Source organism: Amphiprion ocellaris, chromosome 11, assembly GCF_022539595.1.
Source record: "Amphiprion ocellaris isolate individual 3 ecotype Okinawa chromosome 11, ASM2253959v1, whole genome shotgun sequence".
NCBI classification, from domain to species: domain Eukaryota; kingdom Metazoa; phylum Chordata; class Actinopteri; family Pomacentridae; genus Amphiprion; species Amphiprion ocellaris.
The window spans coordinates 21015907-21033026 of NC_072776.1; the positions used below are offsets into that span (position 1 = coordinate 21015907).

The window sequence follows — 17120 nt, forward strand, 5'->3', positions numbered from 1 at the left end:
CCAAGGAATACAGGGGTGCTTGAAAGTTTGTGAAAGTAATGGTTTATTTATTGAGAAATAAATCATCCTATATTAACAAGTATGTGAACTTTAGAACTGAAATTAGAGGAAGTCAGGTTAAGTGTCTGGCCTATTTTATTAAAAGAATAATTTATTAGTCTGATCTTTACATCACATGTTTGTGGAAGTGTCTCATGGCACAAAGAAAGGAGATTTTTAAATACCTCAGAAAAAGAGTTGTTGCTCATCAAGGCTGGAAAATGTTAGAAAACATGTCTATGAAGTTTGGACTCCACCGACACATAGTGAGACTGTTGTCACTCCAAGAGCAAGTCATGTAATAGTCCGGCAGGTCATAAAGAAAGCACGGTAACTTCTAACAAATTAAATGTCCTTCTGACTTTTGCTAATGTTAATGTTCCTGAGTCTGTTCCTGTGTCTGTAATTTGCTAAAGATCACATGGGCATCAGAAGGCTATTAGAAAAATGTGTTGTGGATGGATGAGAACAAAGCAGTCTTTTAGCTTTAAATGAAAAGCATAATGTTTGGAGAAAAGACAACACTACATTGCAACCTAAAAACCTCAGCCCATCTCTTAAGCATGGTGGTGGTAGTATCATGGTTTGGGCCAAATATGGCTCATCATCATTAATCGAACAACGGAATATAAATTATACCAGATAATTCTACTTGTAAATTCTTCATACATTTTTAGTTACAAATATTGTGTGGTTGCTACATTTCAATCATGTGCAGAGACACACAAATGTTGATGTTACCAAAAACATATGCATTGCTTGTGTGCTGTATGTAAAAGACTGTACTCTAATTTAATAAAAATAGTTATTAATTTAATAACACTTTAATAATTGGGTTATGTTCACTGTCAAGTTTGTATGCTAAATATGCCAGAAGTATGTAAATTTAGCTTAGCATAACAGGAAGGTAGGCTTAAAGCACTGCAGTCTAGTCGGTAGTCAAAATTAGTTACTAGCTGTTTTTGGATGTGTCCAGGCTTAGATAATTTAGCCGGCTAGTTAAGTTAGACATGTAAGTCATAATAATTGCAGCTTGCACTTGGCTAGAAAGCAAAGCATTTCCCAAAATGTAAAAAAAAAAAAATCTTTTCATAATTAACAAAATTGACAGTAATTAAACTGTTTAATTCATGCTAAAGGCACCTATCTGGTATCATGAAATCCAGCTACAAGGTGACTTACAGTAGAAACACCTCTTTGCATCGTCTCAGGCTGATATTTTATTTCACACCGGAGCTTAATTGACACCTCACTTGGAATAAAAATGACCAAAGATAATTTGTGTTTTCACAGCTGGATTGTGATGAAGATTCTCCAAACTTTGATGAAGATGGACGAGACGAGTACAACGAGATCCACATGCTTGTGTAAATTTGAACTGGACCCAGCCAATAGGACCTCCTTCATCCTCCAGCTCTGACCAATCAGAGCAAGCAAGCCTCTTTGGGAACCTCAGTGTCTCTGGGTAGCAGTGACAAAGTGAGAGGAGCTACTGTAATGGTGTTTCTAAAATATACAAAAGCTATAGCTGGATAAGCACTTCTTACCTTTGTTTATACCAGTTTTTTAAAACGGCACAGCTGATGTTAGGTCTTTGTGGTGGTGGTGTTGTGTTTAACCTCCCTGAAGACGTTATTCTGTCAGAGACCACAAAATAGATCTGAATGCATACCTGAAGTGGACGATACAAATCTAGTTAAACACAAAACTTACATGAACACTTTTTATCCCTTTAATTACTCTGCAGGTTCTGGGCATAAGTGCAATGATGACGTGACCTCTAGGACTACAGCAGGCTGAAATATTTAGGCAAATTTTGGCACTGAACAGTGAAAAAAAAATCAATTGGCTGTATTTTTTCATGAAAAAAGTGGATTTTCATCAAATTCATAACTGTTCAGATGAATTGACTCTGTCAAAGCCCTGAATGAATTTCACTGCCTTTGTAGTTTAGCTGCCTTTTTTCCTTTATACTCCTGCCCTTGCCTATAGGTTGCAATGATGTGCAAACAAGGAGTTAAGTAGTCCTTTTCCTTTCTGTACAGACTTTTAGAAATGAGCACTTTGACTGGGCAAAAGTTCACTCTTGTCGCTGCCAACCGAGCTCCCTGGCACAAAGCCCTCTCTCTAAATGTAGTCTCCCCTTGAAGCCAAAATCCCTGGAGGCTGTGCAAGCCTCTTCAAGGGTTGTTACTGTACTTTGTTAGGTGTTTAATGCCCTACATACCAGTCCACTGATCTCATTATTGTGACCTTGGATGTATAAGTAAATAGCTAACATGGTCTCAACCTTATTTTTCTACTTTGTTGTATCTATTTATTTTGTGACCTGTTGGACTTAATGCCAGATTCTCAGTTGTGTTTATACTCCAAATAGCTTCGACTACTATAAGAGTTAGTATAAAATAAAAAAGAACATTGTGTAGGTTGACATGTTCAAAACAGAATATATGTCATTATTCATCCATTCTTTCATCTTCTCTGCAAGATTTCCATAGCGTGGTGCATTTTTCAACAGATGTCATGAATAATATAATAACACTCGACTGGAAAAGCACAGAAACTGAGCAAACACACAAGTAGTGAAAACGATGGGGAGCAGTCGAGTGTTGGCAGGATGTATGAATGATGCATTGTACAGAAAGACTGTGAGCTTGGAATTATAATGTACCATCTGTGTTCATAGTTGTTTTAAAATACCAAGAGATTTCTTTTTCACTTCTATATTGCGAGCCCACTATAGAACACTTCTCAGAAATGTTCCTTCTGTCACACACAATGCATCTTTCATAACATGAAATGACACACAATTAAATAGGAGAAGTAACCATTTTGTAACAAAAGTCAGAATTTGATGGGATTTCACTGAGGACTGTATGTTTGACTATCTTCAGACAAATGGTCCCAGCAGCTAAATATTTCATCTTTTAGCGGTAGTCCATGAATGTTGACCGATGGGGGAAAAAAAAAAAAAAAAAGCCTGATCTGAACCATTGAGATGTTAGTTGGATGGTCAGTAACTGCTGTCCAAAACATATTTCTTTTTAAGAAGAGGGAGTAGCATAGAAGTGAGCCAATATATTTGATTTATTCTTATTTTTTGCATTTATTGACCTCCTTTTTATAACTGACTCATTTGGGAAACCTTATTTCCTCTGTTTCCTGAAAAGTCATGGATAATCTTTTTTTTCTTTTGAAACACGGTTCATAGTCCATTGTATTCCGACAAGACTTGATAACTGATCACGTTCAAGGACAGTATAGATGGCACGAGTTCTAACCCTAACTCAAACTTCATGCTCTGGGAGTTAGCCAGAAAGAGTTAACCAATTCAGAACAGAAGCTTTGTGCACACTGTCCCGATTCTCAAATAACTACTTCAATATTTAGTCAATAAATGTAAAATTTTCTGAGAAAAGTGTAGATAGAAAAGTCAGTAAAGACAGAGACTGTGTGGCAGCTCAGGACGTTTCTGTAAATCTGTACCAAATACTACAGAAGCCCTGAAAGGTCATGGCGAGAATATTTGTTGGACTGCTTTTGCATTAAGTCTCAGTACTTCTGCGTTCCCTCACCATAACTTTTGTTTTACCTTGCACAGGTTTTGTGTTACTTCATAGTATGTGTCACCATTAATCCATGGAGAAAGCCTGAGTTGTATTGTGGAACAATATCATGTCTTATAACCATATAAAAGAAGGGCGTAGTCTCCAAATCGGAAAGTAAAGCCAACCCAAAGGTGACTTAAACCTGCACTCTTTCTAACGGCCACCTGGGGGCGACTTCTGTGGTTGCAAAAAGAAATTTATTGTACAGAAGCTTGTAAGAAAACAATCGTATTTCTCACTTGATTTGTTACCTCAGAAAAACTATTTCCAGAATGAGATTATGGTCTCAGTCAAGTCAAGTCAAATGTCAAGTCTCCTTCAATACAGCATGATGTTCATTTTATGAAATATGTTCCCATCTAGAGTAAAACCAACAATAAAGCAAAGTATGTTTAAGGGCAAAGCTACCATGCCATTGACAGGTTGCTAACATATCAGTGTGTCCTCAAGTTCTCAACCCTCACTTGTTGACCAAGATGGCGACGGCCAAATTCGAGGTTTTAAGACTTAAGACTATGTCCATTTTTTTCTGTCTATGATTATAATAGACTGTTGCTTGTTGTGACTACAGTGACAGTTGGTGTACCCTCAGCTGTGGCTATCAGGGTCTAGTCTGTACCATTGCATTTAGAAAAGTAACTTCATCATGCAGACTTGGGATGGCACATCTGTCACTACAACTGTAGCCATAGTTATGCTTTGCTTGTTACAGTTATGGCTGCAACAAATTCAGTTTAAATGATTCTAACGCTGACTTAATTCTGTAGTTGTGTCTGTATAGTGATGGTTTGGTTTGCTGAGCGTTGTACTGAACTTATTATATTGTTAGGTTTAGGGGTTAGGGTTAGGATATCCTGGATATCTTTGGTGTTTTGACAACATGTGTCATAGAAGCATCACAAACAGTAGTACAGCTGGACATATCCATAATTCCTTAGATTTAACCACAGAAGCAGCAGTTCTTAGCAAAAAAACATATATCCAGCCACAGTTTCACCATCCCAGCCAGGCTGTGCTCACAGAGATTGGCCATTTAAAATGAATAATGAGCACTAAATGCATTGTGTAAATTGTCACATCATCTCCCCGTCCTGCAGAGCCTTTAACTGGCACCGGAACAACACGCTAACAACACGCTAACTGTATGAATTCTATTGCAAGGTAATGCAAAAGTAGTCGTCAAAGTGTTGTTGCCGTGATCTTTCAGGCATCCCTTAAAAGACAACTAAACCTCATTGAAAACATATTTGTAAGAATCAGCAGTGCACTATAATGTATCCATGCTAACCACATCTCATTTCACATAACCATGTCCTACATTATGAGCCATGCAACAATTCTGTCTCAGGGGATACTGACCTTTGATCTGTAAATAGTGCTTCCCAGCCTTTAGTTTGTCGTTCTTTTGTGTACATAAAGCGGTCAAGGCAATCCAACACTTGCAATGTAAAAATATATGACTTACAGTCCAGGCTTTTATGTTATACAATGGAGAAAAGAAGGTCAGGGAATGAGAATGAATGTGTTTAATGCAGTGAAGTGATGCAGAAGTTTAACCATAAATGAATCTTTTGCTCCCTGATTGTTCTCTTTAGATGTACACTTGAAGCTCCACTTTGATGTGAAGCGTACACCTGCTGCAGTCTGTGTTTAATTCTGCAGCTCCCCAAGTTAATGAGTCATAGAATGTGCTTTACATTAGCCCTCTGTAGCAGTTTCATTGAAAATGGGCTGCGTTATTAATGGACCTTTTCAACCATGTGTTTATGTTGCAGAGTTTGAAGAATGCAATGGCAAAGTAAGGGCAAAGACACTGGGATGTTTTCTCTATTACACTTGCTCCACTATATTCATGACATTATTGAATGTATGTGTTTCACTGACTGGGTTTGCAAGGGCATGATTTTATATATGGAAGGTCATTCATGACAAAGCTATTGAGTGACTGCAATTTTAGACAAGATTTTAAAATGCTGAAAATCAGCAACCACTACACAAATTGCCACAGTAGAAACATGAAAAAAGGTTTCTCAAACAGTTTTTTTTTTGTTTTTTGTTTTATTTTTCTCCTGGTCTGAAATTAGTTGACTTTAAAGAATGTTACACTCCCGGTTCCCAGATTTCCAGAAAACAAAGTAAAAATGATTTTTCCCTTAATATTTTCTCTGTAAGTAAGCAGTTAATGGTCCTCTGCTCTTGGAAGTCCCACAGTGCTTTTGGCTGTTTATAATCCTTTCATGTAAAGTTCAACTGGAGGCCGAGCTACTCTTTAGAAATTTCCTGAGCTGTCAATAGCTGTGTTTCCATCAAACTCTTCAGCAAATGTGAAGCAAACTTTCAAAAGTCACAAAAAAAATGAAGAAAATGCAAACTAGACTCGTTTCAAATACGCTCTCCAAAGCAAATTAACTAGGCTGTGTTGTGCCATCAGAAAGTAGCAGTATAGGCTACTATCAGTTTAACACTGATTTCTGATTAATGTTCACTGTGTCAGAACTGAATTAGAAAAGGTGTTTGCATCTCCCATGAAGTGCATCAACTCTCCTTTTTAAGAAATTTAAAAACCAAATCAAGCAAGCATTAAAACCTTTTTTGCTAAATTGAGAATCCTTTTTCCAGATTTTGCTGTTACCACTGACTGTCTCTCATGTGCTTCATCAAAAAATGCTTTAAAAATATTTCAACACAGCAGGTGTAACTGTAACCCTAAAAAATACTTTGAGAAAAGTAGAAACATATAGTAAAACTTGGTTTTACTCCAATTTTTGTTAACATATACCATGTACACCACCATTCAAAACTTTGGGTTCACTTATCAATGTCCTTAATTTTTAAAAAGAAAAGCATTTTTTTTTCAATGAAGATGGCATTAAATTCATCAGAAACACAGTCTAGACATTGTTAATGTGGTAAATGACTATTCTAGCTGGAAATGGCTGATTTTAAATGAAATATCTACATAGGAGTACAGAGACCTATTTCCAGCAACCATCACTCCTGTGTTCTAATTGTGTTAGCTAATGGTGTTGAAAGGCTAACTGATGATTAGAAAACCCCTGTGCAATTATGTTAGCACATGAATAAAAGTGTGAGTTTTCATGGAAAACATGACATTGTCTGGGTGACCCCAAACTTTTGAACCGTAATGTATCTGTCCATGCAAGCATCTTGTTTACCGGCTTGATTTTAACTTTAAATATGTTTTGTGTTTGATAAATCATTTTGTTATAATTAGACTTCTGTGCGTAACCAACACAGGTGAATAGTTAATAATATTCACAACACTTCAGTGCAATGCAATGAAAAACAGAGATTAGTTGGACACCAACTGTGATTGTCTGTCCAAAAACTTCTCGATCAAACTGGGAACAAAGATTAGTAATTCTGTTAATTTTTTTGATAAAAAATAACAGTAAATTCGCCTTTTAACTAGGCTTTAGTGGTTCACTTTTTAGCCAAAGGTAGTGTTACAAATTAGAGGATGACCTGAACCCTTCACCCCTATGGTGAGAGCATCTAGTGCCGCCGTTATGGGGCTACTCCGGATCACTTATACGGAGTTCTGAATGATCACCTTAATAATTAAATTATATCCTGATGAGACTCGTCTCTTTCAGGATGACAATGCTACCATCCGTAGGGAATGAGCAGTTTGATGAAAATGAAAGGAATCATTTTTCCTTCAGCTGTTGGCCTAACATGCTCTCCACCACCATCATCAAAACACCAAATGTGGGAATATGTTTTGGACGAATGGTGTTCAGTTGCTCCAGGAGAGTTCCAGAGACTTGGAGAATCAGTACCAAAGTGCTAAGGGAATGTTTTGATGGCACATGGTCTCCCAATACATTAGTGGAACACTTTAAGCTGGTTTTTCCTTTAATTTATCTCCCATCTGTATATATCTGCTGTGCTGATTGACCCGCAGTGGTAAAGAAGTCACAAGGATTTATGCCCTTTGTTGTCTGAGAATACAAGTCTGTTCGACCATTCAACACTTCCACGCGCTTTTGTTATGACAAGAATTGGTGTGTCTGAGTTCGCCAAGACTGAACTGGTGAATATATTCTTAGCAAAACATCCTTTCAGTATTTACACAAGAGAAAAAGTGGAATTGCGGGTATTATTTAAGATAATAAAAGGTGCGGTGCTACCACTCGGTACTGTCTGGCTGTTAGATGTTGAAACACGCAAGATGAAAAGGAAAATAGTTTTTTGACCCTAAAAAAGTTCTGCCACGTCAATGTTCAGAGTTTACCGCATTTCGTCGCCTTATACCTCCATGGTAGCAGCGCAGACCACCCACTCAAATCTAAGACTTGGCTCTGTTATTTTTGAACCTACTCTAATTGAACATCATCGCTTTGAGTAAAGATGTCTGGCAATCTTGGAGCTTTAGCATATGGAATAATGTATTGAGTTCAACCATTACATAACTATAAATCAGATATGTATGAAATGTGATAAACGACTATATGGAAGGTTGCTCGAGCTGATATTTTCTCAAGAGCAAAAGAATTATAGTGGACAGTATAGTTTGGATATGATGGAAAAGCCCTTCATTTCTCTTTAATTGCACTGTATACCAAAGGATTAGTTCCTTAGCAGGCTCCGTGTCCTAATTTTGGTCTTCAGTGTCACATTTTGCTGATCTCCTATGTTGTAAATTTAATATTATTCTTTTCAGTTTTCCTATTTTGTGGATAGTTCTTTTTTATTCCGTGAAACACTTTAACATAACAGCTTTGATTTGGGTGTTGTGATAGGTATGTTCAGTCAGAAACAGCTATTATTTTTTACAACAATGCCACAACAATTTTTGTCAAAGCATTGTTAAAGCTGCATTAGGTAACTTTTAAACCTTTCAACAGAGCAACAAGTCCAGTCAGGCTCTAATGTGTTAGCAGGTAATGATAGATCTATTCATATAATTCTTACAAACTCTTTGGAGTCCACTAGTTCTTGAGAAAACTGGCAGACTATTCTTTGGACTGGATAGACACTGGACTCTCCTCACTGCCTTGTTTACTGCAGCTCTCTGCCAGTCGACTCTCAGTGAGATCAGCATCCATTTCACATTATAGGGAATCAATAAATCAGTGCTGGAATTCGAACCATTGCCTAATGGAGCTTTACAATGTTTTGTCGAGGTCTGCACAACAATCTTTTTACATATACTTTACCAATCGGATTATAAATGAATGAAATGCAACATGTTTGCTTTCATACCAGACTGACATTGAGGTCGTGTGAATACTTAAATAGCAGGTCTAGCTTGCTATGGCTGTAAAGAGGTTTTCAAACTCCTGTAAAACATTATTTTTTTTGTCTGAAATAAATATTTATTATGTGTTTCAAATACAAACAGAATCGTTCTATTTTTATTTTATTTATTTTTTTTTTTTTCGTCTGTGGTAAAAATAAGGTCACAAAACAGATTATACAAGTATCAGTAGTTGTGAAAGACTACTGGAATGAAGTTGGACTGAACCAGTGCAGTAAATCATTGTTCAGGCTTTGTTTTTGTCTACTTACCATAGGTGGGTGGGGTTGAACATATATGACAAAATAATGAGTTCCAGAAAGTAGAAGTCATTCACAGAAAAGCATTCAGAGAGTCAAGTATAATTTTTTATGTCTACAGAATGTATGATATGCTAAAACCTCACAGTACACGGAGCCACAGAGAAATATAGAACATTCTTCTATACATTTTGAGGAGAAAAATTACTACAACAATAAATAGCTTGACAGTTTCTTGCAAAGAAATATGAGCCATTCGTGGGGTGCACTTCTGATTTAATGGAATGTTTAAAAATTTGAATATATAGATTTTAGATTACTGGGAAATTATGTGCAATACTTCCTTGTAACAGGTCTGGTTGGGTATGTTGGTGTGTGTGCATGTATATAATATTTCAAGAGCAGTGGTGGGACTTCTTAAACTGGGTCACTGTCACTGTTCTGATTATATAATTGTTTCATACTGTACATACAGTATTTCAACAGAGGTAAACACAGATGTTACTACAATGTCCTGAAACACACTGCAGTGAGAGTAGCTGAGGATCTGAGGTGTTTAATATTTTATATATCATTTATCTAAAATTAATGTGCATTGGCTTTGGGATGACCTGGGATTTGAATGTCCTGAATCTTTGCACCAGAGGTAGTGAATGCAGTTTGTAAGACCCACTGTCAGAATGGACATTATTACAAAAACACAGCTGAAAAGTATACTGCTATTTACCTATTTATCAGTCTAGTACATCAGAACCCCAGAGAACCAGACCTCTCTGTGTTCTATGTAGTGAGGTGAACACACAGAAGGGGCAGCAACAGTGTGGCAATGACTGAAGGTGCTGTTAACATGATGAGAGTGGAGAGTGAGGGGTCGTGGACCTGTCCACAGAGCGAAAAGTACGTCTGATGAACCTCCAAGAACAGCTCATCGACCAGAAACTTGTGACCCCTGCACCAAGATATATTGGCCCAGTGGTCCACGCACACTTTCAGTTCATAGTAGATGCTGCAGAGGAAGAGAGCAAGGCAGAAGAGAAAATGAAGATCACTCAACAATCCCAAGAATATGACTGATAATATTGTGAGGCTTTGGGAATTCAAATAGTTGTAGGCTGAGAATCTGATCTCACCAATTTAATATACACTACTGGTCAAAAGTTTTAGAACACCCCAATTTTTCCTTTTTTTTAAAATTGGAAAGTATGCATGTTAATGTCTCATTGTACTGAAAGCATAGAACAAATAAACAAATTAAGTTTTTAAAAAAATCAAAGTAGAAACCAAAATGTATTCTAAACTTTTGACTCATCAAAGTAGCCACCTTTGGCAGGTAAAACAGCTAAACACACTTGTGGCATACTTTCCACAATAGAAATGAAATATTCTTCAGAAAGTTCTTCCCAACTCTGTTGCAGAAGTTCCCATAAATGTGTGACACTTTGTAGGTTGCTTTGCTTTCACTCTTCTGTCCAGTTCATCCCAAACCAGCTCCATGAGGTTTAAGTCTGGAGACTGTGCTGCCACTGCATGTTTTCAAGCTTACCATCTTGTTCTTTTTTCCTCATGTAGTTCTGGCATATAGCTTGGACTTATGTTTTGGGTCATTATCTTGCTGTAAGATGAACCTCTGACCAACTAGGAACATACCAGAGGATACTGCATGGTGCTGCAGAATGCTGTGGTAGTCGTTTTGGTTCAGGGTTCCTCTCACTCTGTACAAGTCATTGACCCTGGATTCAGCAAAACAGCCCCAGACCATCATGCTTCCTCCTCCATGTTATACAGCTGATGTCACACACTGAGGAACCATCCTTTCTCCTACTCGATGGTGTACAAAAATCCTGCGTGATGAGCCAAAGATTTCAAATTTTGATTCATCAGTCCATAATACCTTCTTCCAGTTTTCAGTAGTCCATAGGTGGTGTTTCATGGACCAGACAAGCCTCTTTTTCTTATTCTGACATCTCAGCAATGGTTTTCTTGCTACAACTTGATCTGTCAAACCTGCAACTCCAAGTCTTCTCTTCACAGTTGAAACTGAGACTTGCTTTCTACAACCACTATTGAGCTGTTCTTGAAGCTGTTGTCCTGTGAGCTCCTATCACCAAGCTGTTGACTCTCAGAAACTTGTCTTCTGATTCTGTTGTGGCTTTGGATCTTCCAGACCTCTTCCTATCAGAGTTTCCCCCAGTTTCTGAGCCTTTTGATGGTGAAGAAAACCGTACTCACTGATACCTTGACTTTCCTCACAATTTCTCTGTAGGAAAGACCTACATTTTTAAGTGTCATGATGGTCTGTCTCTCTTCTATTGTTAACTGCATTTTCCTTCTTTTTTCTCTCTGGCAGTTCACCACTTACTTTTGTACCATTCCAAGCTATTCATTGGACTTGAACCACTTGAATTTCAATTAAAAAAAACTGGAAATTGGGGCATTCTCAAACTTTTGACCAGTAGTATATATTGCACCTTTATACCTTAGCAGCTCCTTGTAGCCCTTCACAGTGTTTTCTATTCTCCTATTCACACACACTCACACAACATTGGCAGCATAGGTGCTAACATGGCTAACATACCACTGGGAGCAAAATAGGGTTCAGTGTCTTGGCCAAGGATACAGTGAAGTACAATGAATATCATTCCTACATATAGGTTTCAGTTGTTGTGTTACAGATGCATATTAATACATGTACAACACAGTAGGGCTTAGACCCGAATATCCAAATATCTGAATATTTGGTCTCTACGGTGGTATCCAAATATTTATTTTGAGATCTGAATATTATTATTATTATTATTATTATTATTATTATTATTATTATTATTATTATTATTATTATTATTATTATTATTATTATTATTATTATATTCAAGCCTTAATACAATTTAAATGGGTGAATTATATAAAAATGTACACCCTGTACAAAAGTCATGAGGGAGGAAATTAGTTATAGAGACCAAAACAGTGTTTGTACTGGACTGTAAACATGTTTATTTCTGCTGTAAATTTGAGATATTTAACGGGGGTCTACAGGGATTGACTCACTCTTGCCACCAGCCTCAAGTGGCCATTCAAAGAAAGGCAGTTTTTGGCACTTTGGCATTGACTTCATTTTTGAACCCTAGAGTTTCCTTCTTGCTTTTAGTCATATTTCAACAAAAGCAATATTCCCTACATGTATATTTCTGTTTCCAAAAGTATAAAACTAAAACAAATGAAGTATAAACATCAAAGTCACACTAATGTTTATGTAATGTACGATAAGCAACAGTTATTACAAATGATTCCAATGCTATCACATTATGCAACATTATTTTCTAGGTCTCAGAAGTCAGAAATAACTTTTGTCACTATAAATAGAGCATCAGAGCATTAAACACTGAGCCTGAGCCAGCCAAAAGAATAAAACTGTGAAGTGTGAGGTTCTTTACTGTAATAATAATAATAAAAAGTGAGCTGAACTAAGACATGTATTTAGAATGTCATCACTAGTGTTTTGCAGAGATGATTTATTATTACCTGACATTTAAATAGCTTGGCACTGACTTTAAAGCTGCAACTTTGATGATTTTTTTTTGAGATACTGTAGAGTGGCAACAGCCAAAAACATCTAGCCTCAGCGACTCCAAGCTTTTTACAAATGGAGAAATCAGCCACTGATGTTTAAGATGCAGCTTACGTTTCATGCTTAAGTATTAAATTGTCATGTCCTTGGGATGGAGGAGTTACCAAAGACCCAGTAAAGCAGCATAAATCACACAGCCAGTTGTCACTGCAGTATTTTTGTGTGGAAAACATCCACTGAGATTCAGTTGAGCCTGACAGCTGGAAGCCTGATCAACAAGCTGGGATCCCTGTGATGATGGATGCTCCACCCTAACACACTATTTGAGCTGTATGAGACCTCAGACCCAAGCTATGTTAACTGTAAAATATGGATTATTACAGCCATAATTAAAGTCTACTGCAGTCCACTGTAGGTAGCGTGGCAAAAGCTAGAGTCTCCACAAACAACTGCTGTCTGGAAATATGAGCCCAGGAGCAACAGTCTAGCAGGTTTTCATTAAAATATGACTAATTAGCTGAAGCTTTGACCAGCACCGAGTGTAGCCAGGAGACAGGAAAGTATCTGACTTTCCCATGACTAAAGGTTATATATCTTTACTGAAAAGGCAATAAAAAAGTGTAATGTTCCACTTATCCAGCCTTCCTGTGTTTTCACTCACTGTGCTCTACAAGGCTGAGCTCACATGAATACCAAGGCTCAAACAGCAACCATTAACACAGACTCACGAATGCATTAATGGTTGATTAATCACCCACAACTTATTGGAGTCTTGTACCTCATGTGATCTACTTGTCCCCCTCCAATTCAGTTAATTTGTATCTATATATATGACCACATTAGACAAAAAAAAAAAAAAGAATCTTTACCGTTTTACAGCTGGCCATGGGCACTTGTCCTGGTAGCCACTTGTCTCCATGTTCTTGCTGAAGTCTGACATGCAGTTTTCAACATGACTATCAAACATGTTCTGGTCACATGCTGGAACAACAAATTTCTCAGCCATTCCTAAAGAAAATGACACTGTAAAAGATAAGAGAGGGTGAGCAATCTTAACCAAATTCAAGCCAATGAAACAAGAACTAATATCACAGACGCCAGCATCATTAATCTCCTTAATCTCATTAATTTGATATGCTGTCAATAACACTGACAAACACTGAAGTCGCTTTCGTTAGACACTAGATCAGTGTTTCAAGTTTTTGATTTATGCAGAACTGATTAGAAAGCTATAATTGTGTTTAACATTAGTTGCATTTGCAGGACCACATACACTGTGCAGCCTAGCAGAATACTCCTAAATGATTCAATCAAAGTTCATGCTAAGCGACTAAAATGGAAAGAGAAGAAATTACATGTCCATGCTGTCATTTTCAGCTCTGCAAGATCTCCATTCACAAAGTCTAACTGACAAACAACATCATAATATACAACAATATCAAGGAAGCCTGCTATGTCGCATAACTGCATTTGATACTCACTCAGAAATACAGTTTCCTTTATCAGACATTTTCGAATGGTGCATCGCACATGTTTATCTGTTGTTTAAAGAAGTTAGTTTTTTGTTTGTTCGTTTTAACCTTATAAACATGTTTATGCATGCATGTTTCTCTATATTTTAGGCAACATATCATATGTAGGGCAGCAACTGAGGATTGTTTTAATTGTCGGTTATTATCTCTGGGCTGCACACTGGCTCAGTGGTTAGCACCGTCGCCTTGCTGCTAGAAGATCCCCGGTTTGCATTCCCATCTTCCCAGGATCTTTCTGCATGGAGTTTGTATGTTCTCCTTGTGCATGTGTGGGTTTTCTCCAGATTCTCTGGCTTCCTCACAGTCCAAAAATAATCAACCCCCGCAACCCTACTGAGGATTAAGCTGTGTGTAGATGATGGATGGATGGATTATTATCTCCATTAACTGATTCATTTTTTGGTCTATAAAATGTCACAAAATTGTGAAATATGAGGGAAGATGTCCAAATATATCTTGCTTTGCACATAACCAAAGATAATAGATTTTATCTAAGATGGAATCAGAGAATTTATGGGGTTTTGGGGGGGTTGTTTCTTAAAAAAAATACTGGAAGCAATAAATCAATTACCAAAATAGTTGGTGAAGAATTTAATAATAAACAACTTTTCCACCACGAAGCTGTAGTGCGCTGATGGCAGTCGGAAAAACAGATTTAGACAGCCAGAATTTCATACTTGACCAACCAATCCAGTCAACTTGCTATTGGGACTTTTTGTATCCTTATTCCTCTTCGTTGATTTCTTTATCTTATCTTTATCAACTTGCCGTTGTGTAGTATAGAGTAACTTTACAGTGTGTAAGGAATGTTGTCGGTGAGCTGGTGTGCTGAGCTGCACTGAGTGGGGAGGGGTGTTTAAGACAGAGGCTGGGACTACATAGATCTAGAGGACGCAATTGTGTCGAGTTAAATCGAAACCCTTTGAGGCAGGAAGGAATTATTTTCATGGAAAAACTTGAATACACAAATGAGTTTTTAAGGAATAAATCAACTGAATGCAGCTTGAGCACTTAAATTGCTGTGAAGACACTCACATCTAACGCATCCACATTATATGACTATTGCAGCAAACTTTGAGCAGTTTTGGATATCTTTTGCTTTAAAATTTGTCCTGAATAATAAGCATGTAAATTCCACATTCACTCTTTTTTGGTTCACATTGGCTGTGTACCTGACTGTATGTAGATTCTGGCTTACCTGTCCAGGTGAAGAGAAGTGCCAGGAGGTGCACAGTCAAGATCATCTATTTAAAAAAAAAAAAAAAAAAAAATCATGACATTAACATAAATAATTGCACATAATAGCTTTTATTAATGTGTCACAGGGCAGATTTTTTCTATGTGAGTCAATTCAGACCAGCTGTTGCAGCAAGAATGCACATTAAGTGATGGACTGATTTTACATGCATTCTCCGCATGAGTGTTTTCACTAGTGGACTGCTGGTGGTGGTGCAGTGGCCAGATGAGTGCTCTGCTTCCTCTGTACAAAACTTAATTCTCCATAATGTGTGTTGTCTCAGTTGTGGATATCGCTCATGTCCAGGCAAACAGGCTGACACTTTGTCCAGCTGGAAAATCCGCTGCTTTTCTCTGCTTCCTCCCCCACACTCGAGTGATAATGAGGAAGGCAGGGCTATAATTAAATGCATGAGAAATCACGAAGGCAATGCGTGATCTCTGGACCCCAACTTTCTCTGGTGTGAAAGGGGTTCACAATTACAGATCAAGAGAAAAAAATACCCCTGTTTCTTACAGGTAGTAGATCTGCTAGTCTTGAAATGTAGAATGCAACCTGAATTCTGTGTCTTCTAGAGATTTTTGCCATTTTCACCTCAAGCCCAGCCACATATACTTTAATAATAATAAAAAAAACAATAAATGTGTATGAAACAGACATGATGTCCATCTGCTTCCTGGCCATTCCTACAAACTAATGAATTTATCTCGTGGGAGGCAGACACTGAAAACAGATGTTACCAGGGAATGCAGTGAGAGGAGGCATTTTCTTTTCTTAGTAATATTCGTAAGATGAGCACATGTAATGTCTGTGCATGTATGAAACAAATATATCATCAGTAATGTGAATGATCAAACTGTCAAGAAGTTATTTCAACGTCAAACTAATTTTAAACACTTCCTAAAAGTCCATCCAACATGCACCAACAACATGCATTAGTCATGTAAGTAACATTTAAAGTTATGAAGCCCTGAAGAAAGATTAGACATTCTATAAGCACATACCTCAGATCTTATGTTGCTCTTAATTTTTTTCTTCCTCTTTTAGATTCGCAGTGAATAAAAAAACCTGTGCTGGGGATGCGTCCAATTGTTTATCAGCCAACTATTAGATGCACAACTGGTCAAACAAAGCTGCTGTGGTGATCTGGTCCAGTTCCTTATCAGTGCAACTCGGAGCTAATTGGATTGTGCAACAGCAATGGACAGGCTGCTTCCTTTCCCAGACTGGGCCTGGCTGTTCCCATGCTGCCCAAAGGCATGTTCCACTCACAACCCCCCAGGGACGCTTGAACTGAAAGCCTCAGTGTCAAAAAGCCTGCCCAGTGGTATTCCATAAATATATTTAAAGTCACTGTTTATGTTTTGTGGAGCATTTTATTCCCATCCAGGGTCAGAGGTGTCCAGTGGGAGGGGTGGGAGGGTTGGAGATTAGGGGATGGACTCTATTGGAATGTCAGCAGATGCACAGACAGACAATCACATACGATTTACAGTTTCAAGCTCACCTTAAGTGCTGTGAAAGGACTCAGAGCAGCACTTTCAATGCATTCACTATTAGAGATACACGTGTGTGAACCGATGCACACAGATTTGGTTTTATTTTCATTTAATTTC

The 17120-nt window shown here is 37.6% G+C and overlaps 2 protein-coding genes across 3 annotated transcripts in view; one reads left to right on the forward strand and one right to left on the reverse strand.

Annotated features, from left to right (window-relative positions):
* Positions 1-5503, forward strand: part of slc4a3 (solute carrier family 4 member 3) — an 86758-nt gene extending 81255 nt beyond the window's left edge. For both annotated transcript variants that reach the window (XM_023291237.3, XM_035957678.2), the window contains one exon: positions 1333-5503. In XM_023291237.3, the coding sequence (XP_023147005.2) occupies positions 1333-1410 (78 nt within the window). In that variant the 3' untranslated portion in view covers positions 1411-5503. The remainder of the gene's footprint in view (positions 1-1332) is intronic.
* Positions 5504-8099: 2596 nt separating this feature from the next.
* Positions 8100-16744, reverse strand: LOC111582529 (receptor activity-modifying protein 1-like). The gene is made up of 4 exons (XM_023291239.3): positions 16509-16744; positions 15466-15511; positions 13605-13758; positions 8100-10176 (listed from the first exon to the last, which is right to left on the reverse strand). The coding sequence occupies exons 2-4, from the start codon at positions 15509-15511 to the stop codon at positions 9951-9953; spliced, it is 426 nt and encodes a 141-aa protein (XP_023147007.1). The 5' UTR covers positions 16509-16744; the 3' UTR covers positions 8100-9950.
* Positions 16745-17120: the final 376 nt, after the last annotated feature.

Bases quoted from the DNA above. Each gene is read 5' to 3' on its own strand.
- LOC111582529 (XM_023291239.3), bottom strand. From the start codon at position 15,511: ATGATCTTGACTGTGCACCTCCTGGCACTTCTCTTCACCTGGACAG. The intron at 13,759-15,465 runs GTAAGCCAGAAT...TATCTTTTACAG, and splicing joins ACTTCTCTTCACCTGGACAG to TGTCATTTTCTTTAGGAATG. The intron at 10,177-13,604 runs GTAAAGATTCTT...CTTCCTCTGCAG, and splicing joins CCATGGCCAGCTGTAAAACG to CATCTACTATGAACTGAAAG.